We start from the raw sequence: 23,742 nt of genomic DNA, 5'->3' as shown, positions 1-23,742 counted from the left end.
CTAATTAACATATTATACACAATATAAACAGTTCTAATATAATATAAATTATATATAATATATAAGTAGTATAATAGATAAATATAAATAAGTAGTAATTTATATTTACTTATATACTTTTATATTTAAGTATTTTTATAGTACTTATATAAGTAGTAGAATTAATAGAAATAAATTCTTAACTGTTTAAATAATTAAATAAATGAAATTAAATAAATAAAATGTAAATAAATGAAGTAAATACGAAACATTACAAAATAGAACAGATATTTGCCAAATTTTGTCTATATTTGTTTTATTATATAATATTAATTAATTAATTTTCAAATTAGAACATAAATGTGTTAAAATTATTGTTATGCATAATTATTATTATTATTATTGAATACAGATGAAAATCTGATAATTAAATAGATTTAGGTCTAAAATTAATAGCTTTTCCTGAATTTGCATGAACTCTCTCAGGGTTATTTCCACGTCCTGTCCACTAGAGGTCACTATTTCACAAACGAAACTCTCTTATTACACATAACACTGTTCACACTACGGATTATTACTATACTATTTTATTACTTAAAACAAATCTATTTTATTTAGTCATTTAACACTCATCTACCATCATATGTATTTTTTTCAGAATTTAATTTTATCAAATAAATATTAGGAAACACACACACACACACACACACACACACACACACACACACACTGGTCATTGGGCATCAGGGCAGGATACACCCTGGATGGAGTGCCAACCCATCACAGGGCACACACACACACACACACTCTCATTCACTCACGCAATCACACACTACGGACAATTTTCCAGAGATGCCAATCAACCTACCATGCATGTCTTTGGACCGGGGAGGAAACCGGAGTACCCGGAGGAAACCCCCGAGGCACGGGGAGAACATGCAAACTCCACACACACAAGGCGGAGGCGGGAATCGAACCCCCAACCCTGGAGGTGTGAGGCGAACGTGCTAACCACTAAGCCACCGTGCCCCCCGTGAATTAATTAATTAATTTGAATTAAAATTAAAAATGTAAATCTTTCATAATATTCTAATTCAATAGATTGTTTAATTTAAGTGAAGTTTTTTTCTGATGTAGAGATGGTTTTCATTTTTTAATGCATAAACAATTTAAGAGCCACAAAAGAAATGTTTAGATTAAAAAAGTGTGTGATCAAGTGTGTGTTAATGTTAATAATCTATAATATAAATAATAAATAAATAAATAAAAACTTAGATGTTTATGCACACGTATAAATATTAGGAATATTTGAGGAATATTTTGAGAGCTGATAAAAATTGTTCTAGATGTTGATGATGATATGCATAAAAAATGATTTCTAATCAAATCAACAGAAACAAAATGACATGCGGTTCTGTGATGAGTATCAGGTCTCACCCATTCACGTGTGAGCTCCAGGATGCTTTGGCGTGTGATTCCAGGTAAAATGATCCCATCCAGAGGAGGCGTGGCAAGCTCTTCCTCTAAAAAAGAAAGAAAAAATTGTTAAAAACAATTTACATATTTTCACTCTGTGCTGCTGTTGATTAATAAAAATGATTGATTCCCGTTCACTCTTCATTTTCTACACTTTTAGATTGTAATTCGTTTCGTCTCCACCAGAGGTCACTGCCTCACAAAAAAATCTAATAATCCCTTATAGATTTTAAACTGCGTAATCGTTGCTATGGTGACGTTTTAGGTAAAAAAAATAACCAATTTGTTCTACAGCAGACGATTCAACAGCTAAATGCAAAGGTTTGTGCACCCACAGGATAAAATAAACATAGTGACAGTGTCGATTAAACCGACAAGAATTTAGTGTGTGAAGTTTCAGATGAGGGGGGGCACGGTGGCTTAGTGGTTAGCACGTTCGCCTCACACCTCCAGGGTCGGGGCTTGATTCCCGCCTCCACCTTGTGTGTGTGGAGTTTGCATGTTCTCCCCGTGCCTCGGGGATTTCCTCTGGGTACTCCGGTTTCCTCCCCCGGTCCAAAGACATGCATGGTAGGTTGATTGGCATCTCTGGAAAATTGTCCGTAGTGTGTGATTGTGTGAGTGAATGAGAGAGTGTGTGTGTGCCCTGTGATGGGTTGGCACTCCGTCCAGGGTGTATCCTGCCTTGATGCCCGATGATGCCTGAGATAGGCACAGGCTCCCCGTGACCCGAGGTAGTTCGGATAAGCGGTAGAAGATGAGTGAGTGAATGAATGAAGTTTCAGATGTTCCTTCACCATCACAAGACCTATTTACCGCTTTACTATTATTATAATTTTTTTTTTTATTGGATATTTTCCCTATAAAAATGAACAAAATTATGTATTTTTATATAAGATATTTTTGTGATATTATATGATATATATTTCATATATTTTATGTCTAATAAATATTAGATATTTTTATTTATACTCACATATTTATGTATTTTAATAAATTTAGAAATTCATGAACAAAAAAAAATTAATTCTTATTTCTTAACATTTATAGTGCAAAATATAGAATTTTAAAAATGAGAAGAACATTTTAAATAAATAAAAACAGAAACAAAACAATACATTTATAAATTTAATGACAAAAATAAAATCTTGTAGCTTATTTAATTTTTTTTAAAGAAACTTTATACAATTTTTCTTACCTTTACAAGTACAAAACAGGACATTTTAAAAAATATTACATAAATCTATTAAATATTATTTATTTATTTATATAACATATTGTTTTCTTATTAATAAAGTTTATAGCTACATTACTATGCATAAACAAATAAATAATATAATTATATGATATAATTATAACATTTACATATATAATTTTTTTAAATACATTTTAAATAATTTATAATCCAAAGATATAGAAAGAGAAAATAAATTCTTTAACACTAGTTATCTTGTAAAAAGCGATATGCTTCCCATATTTTTTGCCTAGACTCCACTAGGAATTCCACTAGAAATTCCCACTTTCCATGGGAATTAATGGGAATATATGGAAATAAACTGGGAATTTAAAAAAAATGCAGAGTTGCCCATAACAAGGAACTTAAATGGAATTAAAAAAAATCTTAACAGCATAATTGTGTTTAAAACAACAAGATTTAATGCCATTTAAGTTGAATTTGTACCCTGCGTTCCTCGGTCACTTGCACACAGCACACTGCTTACTGGAGGGCCATTGAGGCCAAACCCCCTGCAGGTACTTGTGTTCTTCCATAACATGCACAGTAACACTTTATTTTAGGGTCATTTAACTAGTTGCTTATTAGCATGAATATTAATAGAATATTGTCTATTTATTATTAAGTTATTAAGCACATATTAATGCCTTATTCTGCATTACCTTATTCTATGGTACCCAATACCTAACCTTAATAACTACCTTAGTCACTCTTATTAAGCAGTAAATTAGGAGTGTTACCGCATACACAGATAATTTGATGCCCCCCCCCCCCACACACACACACACACACACACACTCACTCCCCCTGAAATAAAATAAAATCCTCCATATATCACTTAAGGGGGGAGGGGAGGGGTTCACCTCCATTTTCCAGGCCTTGACTACCACAGAAGCAGAGACCTAATAAGCTTGAGGAAAAATGCTTCATTTTACATTTTGATTGGGACTTTTTTTTAGAAGGGTGATGGTGGGGGGTGCTTTCAATTTACAGCAATCATAGGGAAATATGTTTATTACAATTATTAAGTTTATTATGTGTATTGCAAAGTTCTACTTACAATTAAATCAGTCAAGAGGTCATGTTTTAAATTTGTATTACCTTGCATGAATGTCTGCTTATGACCAAACAAAATGTTTATTTATGGTTGTATATGATATAGTTTATATACATTTCCCTATGTTTCCAAATAATTCCCATAAATTCCTGTAAATTCCCATAAATTCCGGTAAAGTTTCCAATTTGGAATATTCCCAAAATTCCCCAGTTTAAGTTCCCGTGGAAAGTTTCCGGGAATTTACCGGAAACTTTCTGCCCCTTTGCAACCCTAGACTCCACAGAGGATACAAACCTTTGCACAAACCAGCTATTAACATATTATAACAAATTTAAATTATTATTTTTAATAATTTTAGTAATTTATTAATTATTAAATTACTATTAACAAATTTAAAAATTGGGAGGAGGAATGAAAAATTACATTTAAATATAAAAGGAAAAGTGACATTTTTAATGACAGGAAACATCCAGGATATTTTGAAGAGAACTTTTTTTTTTAATTTAATGAGATTAGCAGAATTCTGAGAAAGTTTCCAGAACGATTCTCAATGACCAATGAACAGAAACAGGAAGTGATCGAGGAAGCGCTTCCTTACCTCCATCCTCGTTGATCCAGTAGAGAAAGAGATTCATTGTTCCGACTTCGGTGATCTGGTGATCATCTCCGTACAGCCACAGAACCTGCTGACAGTTCAAGTCCATGGCTTCCTTCTGAGCGAAGATAGAAGCTCCGTAATTTCTGAAAGAAAGAAAAACAAATTCTGAGAGGAAATAAAGGAATGGTGTCACTTACAGTGTACAACACTTTCTTACAGGAAAAAAGAATCCCGTCATGTTCCAACCATGTTGGTGAGACAACATGACAACATAGCAAAGCTGATTATTTTCCTGTTACAGCATGTCCTCAAGTCTTCACCCACTTTTCTCCTTCTTTGTTGCTTCCTTTGATTTTTCTACTCACAGTTTCTTTCTTTCTTACTTTTCTACATCCTTCTTTCCTTCCTTCCTCGTTCTTTCTTTCTTTCTTTCCTCTTGTCTTTTATTTATTTGCTATCTTCCGTCATACTCTCTTTCTTTCTTTTTTCCTTTTCCCCGACAGTTTCTTTCTTTCTTTCTTTCTTTCTTTCTTTCTTTCTTTCTTTCTTTCTTTCTTTCTTTCTTTCTTTCCTTTATAAAAGATGTCTTAAATAGTCACATATTTCTCTCTCTCTCTCTCTCTCTCTCTCTTTATAACTATCTCTCTCTATACCTCTTTTGTTCTCTGTCTCTCTCCCTATACCACTCTTGTTGTTCCTTGTTTGTTTTCTAGTTCTTAGAGATCAAATCTTCCAGCTTTAATACTGGCCTGTGTTTTTTTTTTTTTTTTTGAGTAGTGAATTGTGACACATGTGGAATTCAATACAGACAAACAGCTGCACATAAAACAGTGTGTGTGTGCGTCTGTGTGTGCGTCTGTGTGTGCATGTGTGCGTCTGTGTGTGTGTGTGTGTGTGTGTGTGTGTGTGTGTGTGTGTGTGTGTGTGTGTGTGTGTGTGCGTCTGTGTGTGTCTGTGTGTGTGTCTGTGTGTGTGTGTGCGTGCGTGTGTGTGTGCGTGTGTGTGTGCGTGTGTGCGTCTGTGTGTGCGTGTGTGTGTGTGTGTGTGTGTGTTACCCTCACCCTCCCATTTTGCAGTCTCCCGTCCCTCCTTTCCAGGCCCTGATGTATTTGGAGTCGGCCCACAGACTCACAGACCTGTTTCCTGTGCTGAAGTAAGAGCCGACGGGGCTGAGGATCACAAACAGTAAAGCACGGGAGGGTTTCTTCACACCTAATGAAGACTAAACACACACACACACACACACACACACACACACACACAGGGGATGAGGTTTAGGTGTTAGCATGCAGGGATGGTTGTTTTAAGGACAATTAACATTGTGTACATTCAAAAGTTTGTTTGTTTTTTATTTAATGAGATTAAATGAGATTTAAGTTCACAGACGTTATCAGGAGAAAGACACCTGAAGATAAGTACACTAACTTCATAAACAGAGGAACACTCTCAGAGGAAAGTGCACTCTGCCATCTTCCACATACATAATACAACTAACCTCAGGTTTAAACTCATGACATATCATATGATCTTTACTGGTTGTCATTGATATTTTATGACTGGAAGACATTTTAAACACACTGTGAAGTCTGCTAAAGGACAATAAAGAGATGTAGACAACAGCGCTCTTTTTATCACAGGTTCAAATCCTGATGATTCCTCAGAGATCTGTGGTCAAGAGTCAAATGTGCAAAAAAGGGCCATTCTTTCTGGATGGGAGGAGCCTACTGTTATCCCCCTGTCAATCACAGCTACACCAGCCAATCCTGGGCGACTGTGTGCTCGGGTATGTGGACGAGGGCAGATAGTAAAATCAAATCTACTCTATGGTTACAGAGGAAAGGAAGGAAGGAAGGAAGGAAGGAAGGAAGGAAGGAAGGAAGGAAGGAAGAAAAGAAGGAAGGAAGGAAGGAAGGAAGGAAGGAAGGAAGGAAGGAAGGAAGGAAGGGGAAGGAAGGAAGGAAGAGGGAGGAAGGAAGGAAGGAAGGAAGGAAGGAAGGAAGAAAGGCAGGAAGGAAGGAAGGAAAAAAGAAGGAAGGAAGGAAGGAAGGAAGAGGGAGGAAGGAAGGAAGGAAGGAAGGAAGGAAGGAAGGAAGGAAGGAAGGAAGGAAGGAAAAAAGAAGGAAGAAAGAAAGGAAGGAAGGAAGGAAGGAAGGAAGGAAAAAAGAAGGAAGAAAGAAAGGAAGGAAGGAAATGTCCGTTGCTCACAATACTTGGTACAGTGCTGGAGGTTTTGTCGCTCACCTCTGTGCCCAGGAAAGTGGGGCGGATGTAGAGACTTGCCGAGTCGGAGTGAGGAACCCAGTCCTGATCCACCTCCACCAGTTTCCTGATACACTCCAGCAACTCAGCACCATCAAAAGTCTGAAACACACAAGAAACACAACACATCACACAGTGTACAACGTATACAACATACACAGTGTTACTACACAGTACACACTGAACTCTGAAGTCTCCACTCTTTGTTCTACAGAACGTTGGTTCATGGTGTAATGACTTTCTGCTGTATGTCCTGTGTTGTGTCACTAAACAAAACTCTACATAATTAAATTAAACAAAAAAACAAAAAAGGTAAGAATACATACATTATATTGTATATAAGCATGTATAAAAGTTTAATGAATTAAAAAAAATCTATTCTAATTGAACTCCAGCCCTTTAAAGTCAATAGCTGTGAAGCTTGGCTAGAAAAATAATAATCCCATGACTTCAGTCTTTCTGCACATTTTTAAACAAGAACATCGGGATAAACATTATTATTATTATTATTATTATTATTATTATTATTATTATTATTATTATTATTATTATTGTTGTTGTTGATGACTGAACGTCTTCCTCATGTCTCATGCCACAGTGGTGTTAATATGAAGCTCATATGAAGTAGACACTCAGGACTTTGTCATGTTTCATCACTATTTCTGTTTTTTTTCTACAATACTAGAGCAATAAATTCATAGAAAAGATCCAGAAAAAACAAAAACGTATTTTTTTCCACACAAATGTTTGTGTCTTCAGAGTAAATGCTGAGATCAAACCCGTTTCTGCTCTCTGAGACGCTCTGAGCGTTTGTTCATCTACAGTAAAAGCAGCTCAGATTTATCTTCAACACTAAAATTCAGTGTAAGATTATCAACAGAGTGAAATTATCTTTCTTTGGTGAATCAGAGGGGGGGCACGGTGGCTTAGTGGTTAGCATGTTCGCCTCACACCTCCAGGGTTGGGGGTTCGATTCCCACCTCCGCCTTGTGTGTGTGGAGTTTGCATGTTCTCCCCGTGTCTCGGGGGTTTCCTCCGGGTACTCCGGTTTCCTCCCCCGGTCCAAAGACATGCATGGTAGGTTGATTGGCATCTCTGGAAAATTGTCCGTAGTGTGTGATTGTGTGAGTGAATGAGAGAGTGTGTGTGTGTGTGTGCACTGTGATGGGTTGGCACTCCGTCCAGGGTGTATCCTGCCTTGATGCCCGATGACGCCTGAGATAGGCACAGGCTCCCCGTGACCCGAGTTAGTTCGGATAAGCGGTAGAAGATGACTGAGAGAGTGTGTGAGTGGTGAATCAGACACGTTGTCATTCTCTTTCTTAACTAAAACACAATCATTTTATCAAACGATTCCACATGCTCTGGAGTAGCTGTGTAGAAACGCAGGGAGTTATCGTTAAGCCGCATTATGTTTACTTTGAATTTCAATTAAAATTGGTTTAATAAAGCTTAATAACAAGGCTAAAAGACTATTCTATTTTTCAGTCAAATTGAGCTATTCAGTAATTAGTCTGTCATTTAAATACAATGATGGCAAAATCTTAGGAATTATAGGAATGAATCTTTTTTTGTGTGTGTATTAACTCACATTGCACAAGTCCTACATTAAGGATCAAGGCTATTTTATTTATAAAGTTTGCTCAGTCACACAAGCGTGTTAATCACACTGTTATGTAGACTGTACAAACACAGGGTTTAATAACCCTAATAGAGACGCTAATGCACAAATAAACAAACAGGGACATTTTACCCTTTTACCAGTCAAGTGGTGGAATGTTGTGTCTGTGAGTCTGATCTAAAGTCAATCAGGAGTCTGTTGTTCTTTCCGTGTGTTTTAGACGTGTTTATTTTTCCTCTTACAATAATCTTACACTTAATTTTAGTACTGAAGATACATTCTGAGCTGCTTTTTAGATGAACAAACACTATTGTTATGAAAAAAAAAGTTTTTGTAAAAAAAAAAAGTTTTTTCTGGAACTTAAAATATAAATATATCACCTCTAGTATTGTAGAAAAAAACAGAAATAGTGATGAGACTCTACAAATCCTTAAAGTTCTTTAGTGTCTAAAAACAGGAGCACTGAAATTACTGATATGGTGATTAACAGAGATTAGATTCAGGTTAGGTTCAGAGACAGGACACACTCACAGGTAGACAGGCTCTGTGTGCAGACTTTAGCATACGCTCCATGTTCAGCATGGGCCGGAAGAGACGCACTCGGTCATCCTGCCCCCGATACGCCTTCATGCCCTCGAACAGCTACAACCCACGTCATCATGTGTATAGACAAACACCAAAGTCAAGGGCATGGATAGCAGGGGTCAAAAGACATGTAGATCTTATTTTGTGAAATGTTCTGTGATGCAAAATACACCACAAACTGTGTGTGTGTGTGTGTGTGTGTGTGTGTTGTTGGCTCACACACCTGCACAGCGTAATGCAGGGCAGAGCAGGCAGGATGAAGGCTCAGGTTTCCAAATTTCTGAATCCTAGGTTTTTCCCAGCCGCCTTCACTGCTCCACTCGATGAGCAGCATGTGGTCTGTGAACACGGTGCCGAAGGACAGGTTCTCTGACTCGGGTTTAGGCTTCCGGGTCTCACACAGCTGGACCACCGTGTCTGCTGCCTGAGAGGAAGAAGTGGAGAAATAAAATCATTTTAAACTGTGGACACTAAAATCTGGTGGTCATTATAACATGCACCTTATTATAACAGAATTGCTACGAAAAAATAGAAATAACTTTCTCTGGTCTGTCACTAAATCTGGAGAACTGTTAGGAAACGTGCTCTTTCATGAGGAAATTTTGACGTTAGTGATAGTATTAATTATCTTTTTACAGCAGAAAATATCAGATCATTAATATTACTACTTGACTGTAAAGCTTGGAACACGAAACATGCTTTTTATTAAATAGTGCTTGGACCCCTCAGATCGCTGCTTGTGCCTAGGGGTCCAAGCACTAACCCTTTTGTTTTTGTTGGAATGTTTCACCTTCTTTCTTTGCAAAAATGGATAAACAGTTCAGTCCTGGCAGAATTTCAAGTTTTTGAGATTGCAGGAGCAAAAACTCAGCATTATTGTGAGGCGCTCGCGATTTTTCAACATGGCCACAGATATTCCTCAGATTTGGTTTTACGCATCATTCATTCATTCATTTTCTACCGCTTATTTGAACTACCTCGGGTCACGGGGAGCCTGTGCCTATCTCAGGCGTCATCGGGCATCAAGGCAGGATACACCCTGGACGGAGTGCCAACCCATCACAGGGCACACACACACTCGCATTCACTCACACAATCACACACTACGGACAATTTTCCAGAGATGCCAATCAACCTACCATGCATGTCTTTGGACCGGGGGAGGAAACCGGAGTACCCGGAGGAAACCCCCGAGGCACGGGGAGAACATGCAAACTCCACACACACAAGGCGGAGGCGGGAATCGAACCCCCAACCCTGGAGGTGTGAGGCGAACGTGCTAACCACTAAGCCACCGTGCCCCCGTTTTTCGCATCACACATTTTGAAAAAAAAAATGCAAATCTCAAAAGCAAAAACTAATATATCACCTCAGATCCATCATCATGTATTAATACATCATACACTACCTCAAACTTGCAGCTTAAACAGACTCGGTTAAGCAAAAAGCAAATAAACGACATAAGCCGGATCTCAGGACGAAATCAATAACAGTGATTTTATATAACGCTCTCGGTTTCAACACAAAGTGTAGTGTGTCTTTCGTAACTGCAACTCTAATGCGCTAAACTCTAAAGCTCTTGGCCTTTAACCATCTTGCAATAAATGTACTAGATCCGGCGTCAGCCTCGTAAGATTCTCTGGCTCACCAGTGAAGCAAGAAAACGGACGGTAAACAGGCAGAGCTGTGTTAGGAAAACAGACGCAGCTTTGTTTGCTCACAGAGTTTGGAATATTTTAGTTTTTCCTTTTTGTTCCACATCGAAGGTCAAGTAAACTCAACCACCAAATGTAGGATAACTGAATCCTTAAATCTGCTTAACAGGTTAGGTTAAACATTTACCCCACAGTCCAGTTCAGTTTAAAAAACAGAAGCTCTCAAAAAGGTGTAGAAGAGTTTTTATGGGGTTTTAAGAACAGAGACGGTTGAGGTTCAAGTTGAGTTCCTGCTGCTTTCAACTCGTCCTGCAGCTCGTTTCAAGTGACTACTTGCCTCGAGCTCGCCTTCCTTGCCATTAGTCTAGGGTAATCATGTGGTGCATCTGTCTGAGAATGTCTTCATGAATTTTCCACAGGTCTCTATACTGTATATCAAACCAACGCAACTGACAGGGATGTTTGTGACTTTGATTTGGTGCTGTAGCTGTTTCCATGGAATCGTTGCTTAATAATGTTTTCCCTGAGAAGTTTCACAACGATTGCTACATCATTGCGTGAAATCTTCTCCAAGGCAATGTCTTTCATAATGACACCAGATTTATTTCTCTTTGGCACACGAAACAAAAGGCTTGGATAGAATATACGATACTATCTTCTAGAACTGGTTCCACCGTCTCTCAGGGTAAGAGATACGTATCCAACAAGACTCTTCTCTGTTCTGGCGACGAGGAAATGAACGTCCCCTAAATGCCCGAACATCTCAGACCACTGACTGACTTCATACAACGGGTGAAGCTACTTGTTCTTCCTGAAAGACTTAAACTAGTGCTTAATTTTCCCTGCTATATTTATACGCTAAATTTTCTCCCAAGAGAGTTTTAGACTCTTAATGTATTCAGTCTGTGACCTAGTAAACTAATATTAATGTATTCATTGATGACTTCAAAGTACTTTTGCACGTCACTCCGGACAAGGACGTCTGCCAAATGCCGTAAATTTAAATACGCAACAAGGACAACAAACAAGGGTTTAAATTGATATATACAGTATATATATATATATATATGCTATACTTTGTCTGTTTGTTCACGTATCCAGCATTCATACAAGCAGAAACAGATATGTGGAATCACCACATTCTCACGGTGTGAGAATACTGAGGCTATTGTTAAGTTGTTAGTAGTTAACTTCCTGCGGCGAAATTGTCCATCGGAGTCTGAGCGTCACTGCGAGAAAAAACAGCTAGATGGGCCAGATCTGAGAAAGAGGAGTCACTCAAGACAGCACTTTTATCCAGCCAGCAGTAAAAAGGGGGATGATGGCGCGTACATTCCAGCTATAATTCCAGACCCTTCCTTAAAGTAGCTTTGAGAGGCCCCTCTGGCTAAAGTGGAAATGCCGTGACAAGCTCAAGCTTTAGTTGGACTAAACTAAAGCAGTTGGGCCGCAAAAGAAAGCTGTTGTGTTCTGACTGAAGATGAGAACTAGCACCAGAGAACCGACAAAATGCCACATCTGGATTTATCACCAGAATTCGAGTCTTATGCACGATCCACGCACCGTATTCCCCATTTTAGTACAGTATGTCTGAAAAAGTTACAGATACTGTTACAGATACTCTAATCCACGTGTGCTCAAAAGCTCAAAAGCACACACGGATTAAATTAGAGACATACCTTAAAGCTCACCACATCATGACCTGAGGGGTTTTCATCTTGGACCTGGAACGAAAGAAAGAAAGAAAGAAAGAAAGAAAGAAAGAAAGAAAGAAAGAAAGAAAGCTAATATCATCAAAATATTCTTTCATTCTCTAGGACCAGACTAAAACCTTACTAACATTGCAGTTACTCTGTGGTAAATGTATTTTATTAAAAAGTATATATGTACTTTGGAGCTTTGTAGTAAGTACAGTAGCGTGATTTTCCATGCTAATATTTTGGTAGTATTTTAATAACTATACAGTGTTATAGTTTAACTATAGTAGTATTAGTGTCACTATTACAACCATGATCAGTATAGTTAGCATGAGGCCTACGGAGTATATAGTAATGGATCATAGTAAATGACATAGCACTGTATATACTGTATCGTATAAATTATAGTAGTATCAGTGTGAAGTAGTATTATAGTAGGTAGCTATGATGTACTGCACAAATACTAAACTAGGATTGAAGAACTAACAAAAAAACAGTAGTATTATAGTAATATATTACAGCTGTACCTAGTAACAGAGCAAACCTATGGAAATAGTACAGTTACAGTTACGAAGTACTAAAGTACAACATTTAGTATTACTGTTAGCATGAAATATCCAAGTAAATGCATGATACCCTTGTTTTAACGGTAAATTTTAACTCTTTTAAAGACTCATTGTGAGTGTTATAGAAACCCTCATATGAAATTAAACCAAGATAATGTTAGAGCTACCATGTAGCATTACAGTATTGTTTGTACACACACACACACATATGTATTATAGCAAATACTATTTATGTACCGCAGCAGTCTTTTAGTGAGTACTACAGTACAAACCTGTACCTTGAAGTATTATAGCAGTATTATATGTAGCAATAATTAAATACTACTGCAGGAAATCATTCCTTCGCTACATTAGCATGAAATGAAACTTTAGCAGTACTACAGTGAGCATGACGCATCATAGTAGGATTATAGTATTCTAATACCCTGGAGTATTATAGTAAAGCAATGGAGTTCTAGTGAGAATTCTGTACTTGTAGTAAGGATTTTATTTATTTATTTATTTATTTATAACTTTGCTAGTATTTTAGTTAGCATGAATAACGGCAGTCGGAAAGACACACCAGAACTATAGTGCAGTTTAATTCACTTTTAGTTGCATAGCGCTTTTAACAATGGACATTATTGCAAAGAAGCTTTACAAGAATAAGAACCTACAGTAGATAGTGAGCTGTTTTAGTACAGTAGCTATCTACTGTACTAAAACAATTGTAGCATTATAGCATCAATGTCCGATGAATCAAATCTCGCAGTTAATTAGAACTTTAGTTAGCACCTTAATTATCGTGTAAACCTACAGTAATAATTACACTTCAACACAAAAGTAAAATTCAGACTAATAAACTACCAAGTTTGTGTATTTTGATGTTTAGGCTCTTCAGGCTCACTATGAAACTGACATGTTTTCAATATATTGCTTCATGCGCACTAAAATACTGCCATGGATTCAATACAGAAATCCATAGTAACTAAATCAGCATGTATTCCAACTAACATCTACACTGTGAGAGACATGCTAATGAAACTAATAAACTTATCAGTCAATGGATTTCAATGTGATGTTTAGTGAAGTGAAATGAGAGTTGAGTAAAATGAGTCAACATTATTTGAGAACAGACTGTTACTTTGTTTTGTAATGTAAACTATTCGATTTGTATTTATCTTGGCTAATGGCAGTGTAAATAATTTCTTCATATCGTTCTGGGAATCAAATTTTTACCTCAGATCCAAAGCTAAAACCCTTTGTTGATAAATTGCATTGTGTCTTTATACATATCAGGTTTGTTTGCAGGAATGCGTCTCGGGTTAGCGGTGATTGCTAATGAGCCGTGAAGCTCTTTCATTGTTCACCACAAAGAAGTGGCCAAGGGCCTCAAACCGCTCACATTCTCCTTCATGAATTAATTAAGCACAACAGGTAAACATGGTCTACACTGAAATTATAGCTTAGTGTATTAAAATGTGGCAGAAATAACATGCAGAAAATAGAGACAATACTACTATACTGCTATTGATTTACTGTAGCATGTTATAGTAACTACAATACTGTAATGGATTTGCGATATTAGACAATGCTCCTTATAATACAGCCATGGATTAATTATAGCACTTCATAGTAGTAATGACTTTACTCTATTACTTAGTACTCATTATAATACAAAACGTGACCTGGATTCAGTATAGTACCCAATAGTAACTGTGATACTATCATGAATTTAGTATACTGCTTTACACTCAGCAAAATACTAACATGGATTAATTATAGAACTTAATAGTAATTATAACACTACCATGACTTAAGTATATCGTCGCTGTCGGGCGAAATCCTCGTATCTCCAAAACCGTTATTTTTCAGGAAATTAAAAAAAAACGCTGTACCTTATCTGCAGTGCACAGGGTTTAGTCCGCGTTGCAGTGGATTGTCTTGCGCTAAATTCCTGTCCTCAGACGAGCACCAGAACTAGCGGGGGTCAAGTTTTTTTTTCTTTGAGCCCAGTGTTTTGAAGACATTTACCTCAGAAGACGTGTTGATTCGTTGCGACTCTTCTTGAGGAGAAATATGACGTGAAGCTCTCACATGGAGTGAGGAAGAGGTGGACAGTTGAAGTGTCCAATGGAGTTATGAGATTTGCACTCAAGCTATTTTCAAGACTTTAGATTGGTTAATAACTTGTAAAAATAACAGACCCACATGGGGACTGACCAATAGCATCGATATGTGAAAAAATATGAAACTGACCAAATTTGGACATACGAGGTTTCCGCCTGACAGCGACAATATTATACGTTACTATATTTTACTTTACTATGCTTTTTCAAATCATTATATTTACTATAATACTATCATAGTTTTGCAATAGGACTTTAGGCTAACTATGGCACTGACAAGGTGCTACTAAATTACATCATACTCACATAATACTGCCATGTTGTTACTATACCACTTCATATTCACTGTAATACTGGCATGGTTTTACTCTCCTGCTTCGTTTGTAGCATATAAGTGCTACCTCCTTCTAAGTTGCAAGGTTAAGAAAGTATGCTTTGCATCTGATATGTAGTCCTTGTCCACTTCTTTGATGGCATTCACTGTTTTCTGTGTATTGTCTGTGATGACCAGGATGGTGATGTTAGGTCTCACCGACTTCCACGCTGTCACTACATTCATCACTGCATCAGCCAAATGACATTTGTTTGCCCATCGCTGTTGTGACTGATTGCAAAACCAATTTATTCCCAGACTTATAAGATGGGTGACCTTTCAAGAGCTTATCTCTTTGGCTTGCCTTGATAAACTTCAACACATCCACATGTGCAGGACTTTGATGCCATCAACTCATTTACATGCAGTAGAGTTGATTGGATAACTAATTTATCAGCCATGTGGGACAGAGGCAGAACATATCCATAGTGTAATGAATATTACGTCATTCTCACAATAATACTTTCTAGGGTTTAATATAGTGCTTGTTCTCACTATAACACTCAAATGGGTTTAGTATAGTGCTTCATTTGCACTATAATACTTTCATGGGTTTATTATAGTGTTTCATTCTCACAATAATAGTCTGATGGGTTTAGTATGGTTATTCATTCTTAGTATAATACTCTCGTGGGTTTAATAATAGTGCTTCGTTCGCACTATAAGACTCTCATGAGTTTAGTATAGTGCAAAAATCTCACTATAATACTCTTGTGGGGTTAAGTATTTAACAGTTTCTTTAAACAAGCCATCAGACTCTTTAATAACTGAACTGTACTGAGCACAACACACACACACACACACACACACACACACATCAGCTGTATGGACTGCACAGATTTACACTAAATACACACACTTCCAATATATATCAACCTGTTTACATGCTGTTTACATCCATCAACCTGTTTACATCCATCAACCTGTTTACATGCTGTTTTTTTCAACACTTTTTTGCTATTTGCACATTCTGCTATAACACTGTGTTCATTCCAATATTTCTGCACACGAAATATTGTCTGAACATACAGTATTCACACTCGTCGGCGCTGTTTCTGTTTATTGTCTTTTGTGTATTTGTCTTTTTTGTATTGCCTTGTAATTTTTTGTTTGCACTGTCTTTTGTCCTGCACTGTCTTGTCTGTCTTGTTTGTCTTGTCCTGCACTGTTTGCACCAGGTTGCACAGTTGCACTTTATGAGGCTAGGACTACTTACTAAGTCCTTATAGCCCTGTCTTTGTTTTATGTAGCACATTGATCGTGGAGAAACGTTGTCTCATTTCACTGTGTACTGTAACAGCTATATATGGTTGTAATGACAATAAAAGCTTCTTGACTCTTGACTTGACTTGACCCACATATACTGCTCCATTACAAAAAAAATTATTGTAATACTAAATGTGTTTCATTCTAAAGTTTTATCTGTGATTCAAAGTTATATATGTTATTTCTTTACCCTTTTAGTCTAAAATTTCATGTGAATGAATTACAAATGTGAAAACTGTGAATCATCTCTAAAAATAAACATATGGTAAAAATAAATCGCTTTGTACATTAAAGTCTCCATACAACATACTTTTCCTATAAGGAACCTGAATATAAACCACACCAGGAACTTGATCTGGAGTAGATTATAAATAAAACCACATGCCACATGTTTCAGCTTCCTCGCATTCCGGAGCCTATTTAAAAAGCTTTACTCTTGTAGTATTGCTACTTGCTATACCCAAAAAGCATATTTCAATCAGTACGTCAAAAAAAAAAGTATTATTACTGAGGTAAAGTCCCTGGATTACAGACACATACAACAATATAAACAACTGGTATAAAAAAAATTACCCACCCCAGTTGTTATAATCATTGTGGAACTACTCATTCATTCACTCACTCATCTTCTACCGCTTATCCGAACTACCTCGGGTCACGGGGAGCCTGTGTGGATCTCAGGCGTCATCGGGCATCAAGGCAGAATACACCCTGGACGGAGTGCCAACCCATCGCAGGGCACACACACACACTCTCATTCACTCACACAATCACACACTACGGACAATTTTCCAGAGATGCCAATCAACCTACCATGCATGTCTTTGGACCGGGGGAGGAAACCGGAGTACCCGGAGGAAACCCCCGAGGCACGGGGAGAACATGCAAACTCCACACACACAAGGTGGAGGTGGGAATCGAACCCCCAACCCTGGAGGTGTGAGGCGAACGTGCTAACCATTAAGCCACCATGCCCCCATTGTGGAACTACAACGTATAAAATTCATCTGAAACTTTTATGGAAAAAAAAAAATTAATAAAAAATAAACTTACATAAAATAACATGTTGCATAAATTTTAACACCTAAAGTAACATTTTGTTCACACCACGTCAGCGTTTCTGGGTAAAAGTCTTTCAGCATCTATCATCTGGTTATAACCGATTCGACCCGTGGCGTTTTCTGAGATGCTTTTCTGCTCTCTGTGGTTGTAAAGAATCATTATTTAAGTTTTTGTCCGTTTAAACCCTTCTGCTCATGACCTCTCTTATCAACAAGCTGCAAAAACGTTTTTGTTTTTTTTTCACTCACTCTAAAATATCACCCATTCTAACTAACTGAATGATCAGTGGTGGTGTTCCTAATAAAGTGCTCACTGAGTGTTTCATTTACATTTACAGCATTTGGCAGATGCCCGTATCCGCTCTTACGTTATTTCATTTTTATACAACTAAGCAACTGATGTTTAAGGGCCTTGCTCAGGGGCCCAAGAGTGGCAAGCTTAGTGGACCTGGGATTCGAACCCAGAACCTTCCGATTGTTAACCCAACACCTTAATCACTAGGCTACAAATAGCAGAAAGGTAGAACATGAAAGGCAGCACGCCTAAGTACAGCAACGTTTCTGACACACTGGTGAGTATGGAAGTAGTCCACGTGTCTATTTTTATCCGCCTATACACGTCTCCGCCTTCTCTCAGCTGAACTGTTATTCATGGAAAAAAGCATGGAAAAATCCGGAGAATGGAGCCCAGAGTTTCAGTCATGCATTACACAAAACCTGGATTCCTTCATAAAATATAATAAAATGCTCTTCGATACGCAGCCTGGATGAGCAAAGGACTAACACTGAGACAGAATCCTCCCGTCTACACGTGACCTCCATAATCCGCTATTCGGTAAACACACGATCGAGACCGAGTGTTGCTGTGTGTGTTTCAGGTTTAACAAAAAAACTGTCTGATGTTTGTGATCTGAGCGTGAACAGTGATAATGATAAGAATGAAGAGTTTACCTGAGGAGACCGCGCGCTCGCTGAAACGCTCGCCATGATACAGAGGTGCGCAATGACGCAGAGGTGCGAGCGATTCCACACACACACACACACACACACAATTCCTCCTCACGCGTACTGTGCGCATGCACGAGCAAAAATAAGAAAGCAGACTTCACGATTTTCCTTCAGGTTTGATATTTATTCTGGTTTCCTCCCCCTGTGTGCAAATGATTACACACTTCCATTTGCGTCATGCGTCAATCTTGCACAAGAAATCCACTCACACAACCCCAACACAGGGTTAACGCTCTACTGTACGCGATATGCACATATATCGCATGCAGCACATACACTGCAAGGTTATAGCGAGTGGCCATTTTCTTAGGTACACCTACGGTACATGTCCAGCTATGAGCTCGTGCATAAACAATGCACACTCATAGAGTTAACCACGTAAGGCATCACAATGATATATGACTCTATTCCTGTAAAGGTCTCAAACAGTAGGAGTTAACTTGGATTGTTTTAAAGAAGCAGCATTTTGATTGGAATACATTTTTGAGGAGGTACTAAGCAGTAGTAGACAAGGTGGTGTCCAAAAATATGTCATGCTAATTTTTAAAAATTATTATTATGATTTATTGGTATAGGGGATAAAATGTTAAGTTTTAATTATTTTTTTTTTTAATTTCACACGTCGACATAACGAGTCGCAGTGACAAAACAGGAGATTTTCATTGACAGCTGCGACATCCGGTTGCTAGATGTGGGCGTGTCCAAACTTGAGAAAATTGTAACATTATGCAAATAAGGAGCAAGTTGGCGCACCAATGGGAGTGAAGACTGTACAGCACACGTGTCCGTGAGAGCGCATGCCCTGCGTCAGATAAATAAATAGCGCTACATTTTATACACAATCTACAAATCTGCTTGAAGAATTTTTCATTTCAGACGCAAGAAAACCGATTTTGACTGATAACTGCTCCAATCACTGATAAACGTTATTGCTATAGCAACCATGAGTTGGACATATCAACACTTTTTTGTCCTTCTTGTGCACTTTATCACCTGTTACCTTACTATCTCTATTATCACAGTATAGGAGCTAGTTTGCAAAATAATAATAATAATAATAATAATAATAATAATAATAATAATAATAATAATAAAATGAATGATCCTGATTGGTTAATCCTGTCTTACTATATCAGCTGGTAGCCAATAAAATGTGCTTAAACTAACTATTGCGTATCTTTGATGTATGGTGGAGTTACGTTTTTACTAATCGTCATGTTGACATTTTTATTAATAGCATAAGAGTGCAGTTATTCACAGTTATTCACGCGAGTCGACTCGTACGAAGAATCGATTCTTTCACAAAGAACCGATTCATTTACAAAGAACCGATTCTTTTGAGACGCGCACACGTCCAGGGCCTATTTACTGAATGCGTTCAGGCGCGCGTGTTCAGTTAAAACGCACGTGAACTTCTCAGGCGTCTAACACTCAGACTCGTTTTGTGCTGATAAATAAATAAGACTAGAATTAAAAAGGCAAGTATGGGGCAAATTCTCAGAACAGTGTGTGTGTGTGTGTGTGTGTGTGTGTGTGTGTGTGTGTGTGTGTGTGTGTGAGTGAGTGTGTGTGTGAGTGTGTGAGTGTGTGTGTGAGTGTGTGAGTGTGTGAGTGTGTGTGTGAGTGTGTGAGTGTGTGTGTGTGTGTGTGAGTGTGTGTGAGTGTGTGTGAGTGTGTGTGAGTGTGTGTGTGTGTGAGTGTGTGTGTGTGTGTGTGAGTGTGTGTGTGTGAGTGTGTGTGTGAGTGTGTGTGTGAGTGTGTGTGTGTGTGTGTGTGTGTGATTCAAGAGCTTCACCTATAATTTGTGGCTTCCTTTTAATTGCTTTGTTCGTTTTTTTGTTTTTTTTTATCCTTGTGGGTTTTTGGTTTGTTTTTTTGCACGCAAAGTCTTTTCTCTCTGACACTTTGACATACATCAGATTTATTCCATTCTTTTTTGCTTTGTCATCATTGCTGGAGAATAATATATTTCTGTATAAAAGTGACTTATTTTTGAACCCAGTGCCTTTCTGTAGTTCCAGTAAAGAACCCATGGTTTTTCCTCTGTGATTATTGTGGTTTTTGTTGTACACGGACATCAGATTAAACTGTTTTTCTTGCCATCCTGCAGTTTTTAAACATATTTTCTGCTCTTGCGTACACGGACGCTAAGACAGTTTGGACATCTGGACAAAACTAAAACAATGAAGTCCAGTAGCAATGAAAATAACTAGAATGAACAGGAAAACACTTTAGATCTGGTTTGGGATTTAAAGCTTTCTAATGAACCTGAAGAATTTGTGGTCCATATCAGATGTGAAAAAAATCTGATCCAAGCTGCAGCAATATCATTGCTGTCAAAAGTCAATGATAAGTTTGTGTAGTGAAATATATATATATATATATTTATATATACACGTATATGTATATATATATATATATATATATATATATATATATATATATATATATATATATATTTTATTTATTTTTTTTGCTTCAGATCAAGGCTTCCCTTGGACCAAGGCCAAGGCTTCACTCTGTCATGGAGATTGGCGTGACCCCGAGGCGGCACAACCCTGTGGACAGCATCTGCCGCAAACTGCAGACAATTCAGCGCCGTGATCGTGAACCCAACTCTCCTTTTCAGATCCCGAAACTGCAATCCAGCAGCTACGAAAGCCCACACACGAGCCTGCGACGCAACCTGGACAGCATCCTGAAGAAGCGCAAAGGTGATGCAGAGCAGAACAACTCGCCGCTCATGCTCACTCCTGGTGTCGCACGCGCCTCAGGAAGAACCCCTATCACACCCATCAGTCCCGTTAATGCCACCTACACCATCTCAGGCACGCTGGCGGAGAAGAGCAGTGCAGCACTTGGGCACAGTCGAGCCTGGCAGCTTAGCAGCTCCACACCTGCTATCCAGGACGGCGATGCTCGCTTCAGCTTCACCCCGAACAACAAGGAAAGGAGCAGAGCACCAGCGCACGGCCTGCTTTCCTACAACCTTAATTGTTGCTCCTCAGATTCCTCCACCATATTAGACTGTGAGCTGCCATATCCAGCCCTGGTGGTCAAGAGACTCTCAATGGGAGATGGTACACATATCAAACACCATTACACATGAACTGCCCTTAAAGGAATACTCCAAAAGTCTAAAGGGCAGATGTTGAATTGTACGTATAAATGTTTAAACTTCAGGAATCCACTAATCATAATGTTAATGAGTGTTTATCCACTGACTGCAAATTACTTTGGTCACACAGCATACAAATCTCTTACTGAAAGTGATACTTGAACAAAATCTAACCTCTTTACTTAGAAATCCCTCCGAATGTTGTTTTGCATAAACCTTTACATCTGCCCCAACATTTGCCCTTAGACTTGAGTGAGTTCTGATTAAACTTTGGCTGTTTTTTCCCCGTTGTTGGCAAACATGTAGAAATAATTATTTGTAATAAGTTTGCTACAGTTTGTTTAGTTGACAATAGAACGGTTTTCAGTGTTGGAGTATTGCATTAAGAGGCATAGCAGATGACACCTTGGTGTTCTTGGCGTTCTGTTAGGGGCTTCATTGCCGTCTGAATCCAAGAAAGAGAGTTTGGCTGACATCAGTCTGATTTGTGAAGAGGACCTGCTCGATACTATTTTTCAGGCCTGTGATACCCAGTGTAGAGGTAACACACGCGCACACACACACACACTGACAAAGGATAGTTGGACTTTTTTTCACTTATTTTTAAACCAAAAGCAAGTTAAATTGTGTATAATTACCACAAAATTGAAGTAAACTTTATTGTTAAAAGCTAGCAGCTTTATTCTTAGCGCTTGACCTAAAGCATATCGATAAGCTGCTTGTTCTTCCTGTGAGTACCTAGCATAATTCTGCCTAAGTAGCTAGCTTCATTTTTTCATTTCAAGCACGTTTGAGACGATCATTGCTAAATGTACTAAGTTGGAAAGCAAGAAAAGCTAAACGTAAACAAAGTAAGTTTATCAGTAATAAAAGCTCGTAGTTTCTCAGTTAGCATTTTACAAATTCGGATATACTAACTAGCGTGATAAATTGTAGCATACCTTTAGCCTCTGAGCCTCTCTGTTAATCTCATGGAACACAAAATCTTCAACTGGTATCAGACTTTAATATAAATATTTAGATGTTAATTCACTGTTTCGGGAAACTGGTTTTTAATCTCTTACCCATGTTAGCATGTTAGCCTGAAGTATTCCTTCAATACAGCATTGTTAACCTTTACGTGTATCTCAGCCTGAGCTCCGTCATGAGGAATTATTCTGTTTTTATTTTTGTTTTGGTTTATAGGTAAAGTGTATGTGTCTCACATCGTGGACTATCTGAGACACACGACGAGTCGTAGCTCTGAGGACAGCGGGCTGGAGGAGCTGTGTAACATGCTGGACCCCGAACACAAGGACATCTCCATCGACCTGGACACCTACCATGCTATAATGAAGGAGTGGATTGAAGACTGCCGCAATCAGGTGTATGTATGAATTCATGTGGGTGTTAGTGGTATCTGTTAGCGTTGTGAACTGGGATTACATGGAGATTAGCGAAGATTTTTTAAAATAATTGAATGTTTTGTTTGTTTTTCTTAGAAAGGACAGTAAAGAAGACGTAACTCAGGAGTTGGTCAAATTGCCAGATAATTTTGCAGGTAACAGTGATGTGTGTTTGTGTGGTGGGGGTGTTTTAATTAAATATTTTAATTAAATATTTTCTTAGTGAGTTTATTTTATGTATGTTTTCTTTTCTGTTTAAAGCTAAGAGATCATTTCTGCTGAATATGACCTCAGGAAGTCTGGAGGCTTTTGGAGGAGAAGCTTCTAGAATTGAGCTGTATGTACTTGTGTGCTTGTGTGTCTCCAGGTGGCGGGGTGTGTGTGTGGGTGTCCCCGGGCGGCGGGGTGTGGGTGTCCCCGGGCGGCGGGGTGTGGGTGTGTCCCCGGGCGGCGGTCTGTGTGGGTGGGTGTGTCCCCGGGCGGCGGTCTGTGTGGGTGTGTGTGTCCCCGGGCGGCGGTCTGTGTGGGTGTGTCCGGGCGGCGGTCTGTGTGGGTGTGTGTGTCTCCGGGCGGCGGTCTGTGTGTGTGTGTGTCCCCGGGCGGCAGTCTGTGTGTGTGTCCCCGGGCGGCAGTCTGTGTGTGTGTGTCCGGGCGGCAGTCTGTGTGTGTGTGTCCCCGGGCGGCAGTCTGTGTGTG

General features: G+C 38.4%; 2 protein-coding genes across 3 annotated transcripts in view; one reads left to right on the top strand and one right to left on the bottom strand.

The window, feature by feature from the left end:
- The window catches only part of bcat1 (branched chain amino-acid transaminase 1, cytosolic), a 28,418-nt gene extending 9,780 nt beyond the window's left edge, over positions 1–18,638 (bottom strand). The window contains exons 1-8 of the mRNA XM_060889901.1: positions 18,487–18,638; positions 12,144–12,188; positions 9,033–9,233; positions 8,756–8,866; positions 6,586–6,705; positions 5,406–5,566; positions 4,345–4,487; positions 1,417–1,502 (exon numbers count right to left, since the gene is read on the bottom strand). Coding sequence (XP_060745884.1) covers positions 1,417–1,502; positions 4,345–4,487; positions 5,406–5,566; positions 6,586–6,705; positions 8,756–8,866; positions 9,033–9,233; positions 12,144–12,188; positions 18,487–18,522 — 903 coding nt within the window. The 5' untranslated portion in view covers positions 18,523–18,638. The remainder of the gene's footprint in view (positions 1–1,416; positions 1,503–4,344; positions 4,488–5,405; positions 5,567–6,585; positions 6,706–8,755; positions 8,867–9,032; positions 9,234–12,143; positions 12,189–18,486) is intronic.
- Positions 18,639–21,035: 2,397 nt separating this feature from the next.
- lrmp (lymphoid-restricted membrane protein) overlaps positions 21,036–23,742 on the top strand; it is a 37,980-nt gene continuing 35,273 nt past the window's right edge. For both annotated transcript variants that reach the window (XM_060889989.1, XM_060889988.1), the window contains exons 1-5: positions 21,036–21,623; positions 22,092–22,202; positions 22,847–23,027; positions 23,143–23,201; positions 23,308–23,383. In XM_060889989.1, coding sequence (XP_060745972.1) covers positions 21,068–21,623; positions 22,092–22,202; positions 22,847–23,027; positions 23,143–23,201; positions 23,308–23,383 — 983 coding nt within the window. In that variant the 5' untranslated portion in view covers positions 21,036–21,067. The remainder of the gene's footprint in view (positions 21,624–22,091; positions 22,203–22,846; positions 23,028–23,142; positions 23,202–23,307; positions 23,384–23,742) is intronic.

This window comes from Tachysurus vachellii, chromosome 16 (genome assembly GCF_030014155.1).
Source record: "Tachysurus vachellii isolate PV-2020 chromosome 16, HZAU_Pvac_v1, whole genome shotgun sequence".
NCBI classification, from domain to species: Eukaryota; Metazoa; Chordata; class Actinopteri; order Siluriformes; family Bagridae; genus Tachysurus; species Tachysurus vachellii.
Note: the sequence above shows the minus strand (reverse complement) of the source record. Positions and strands in the feature narration are given on the sequence as shown.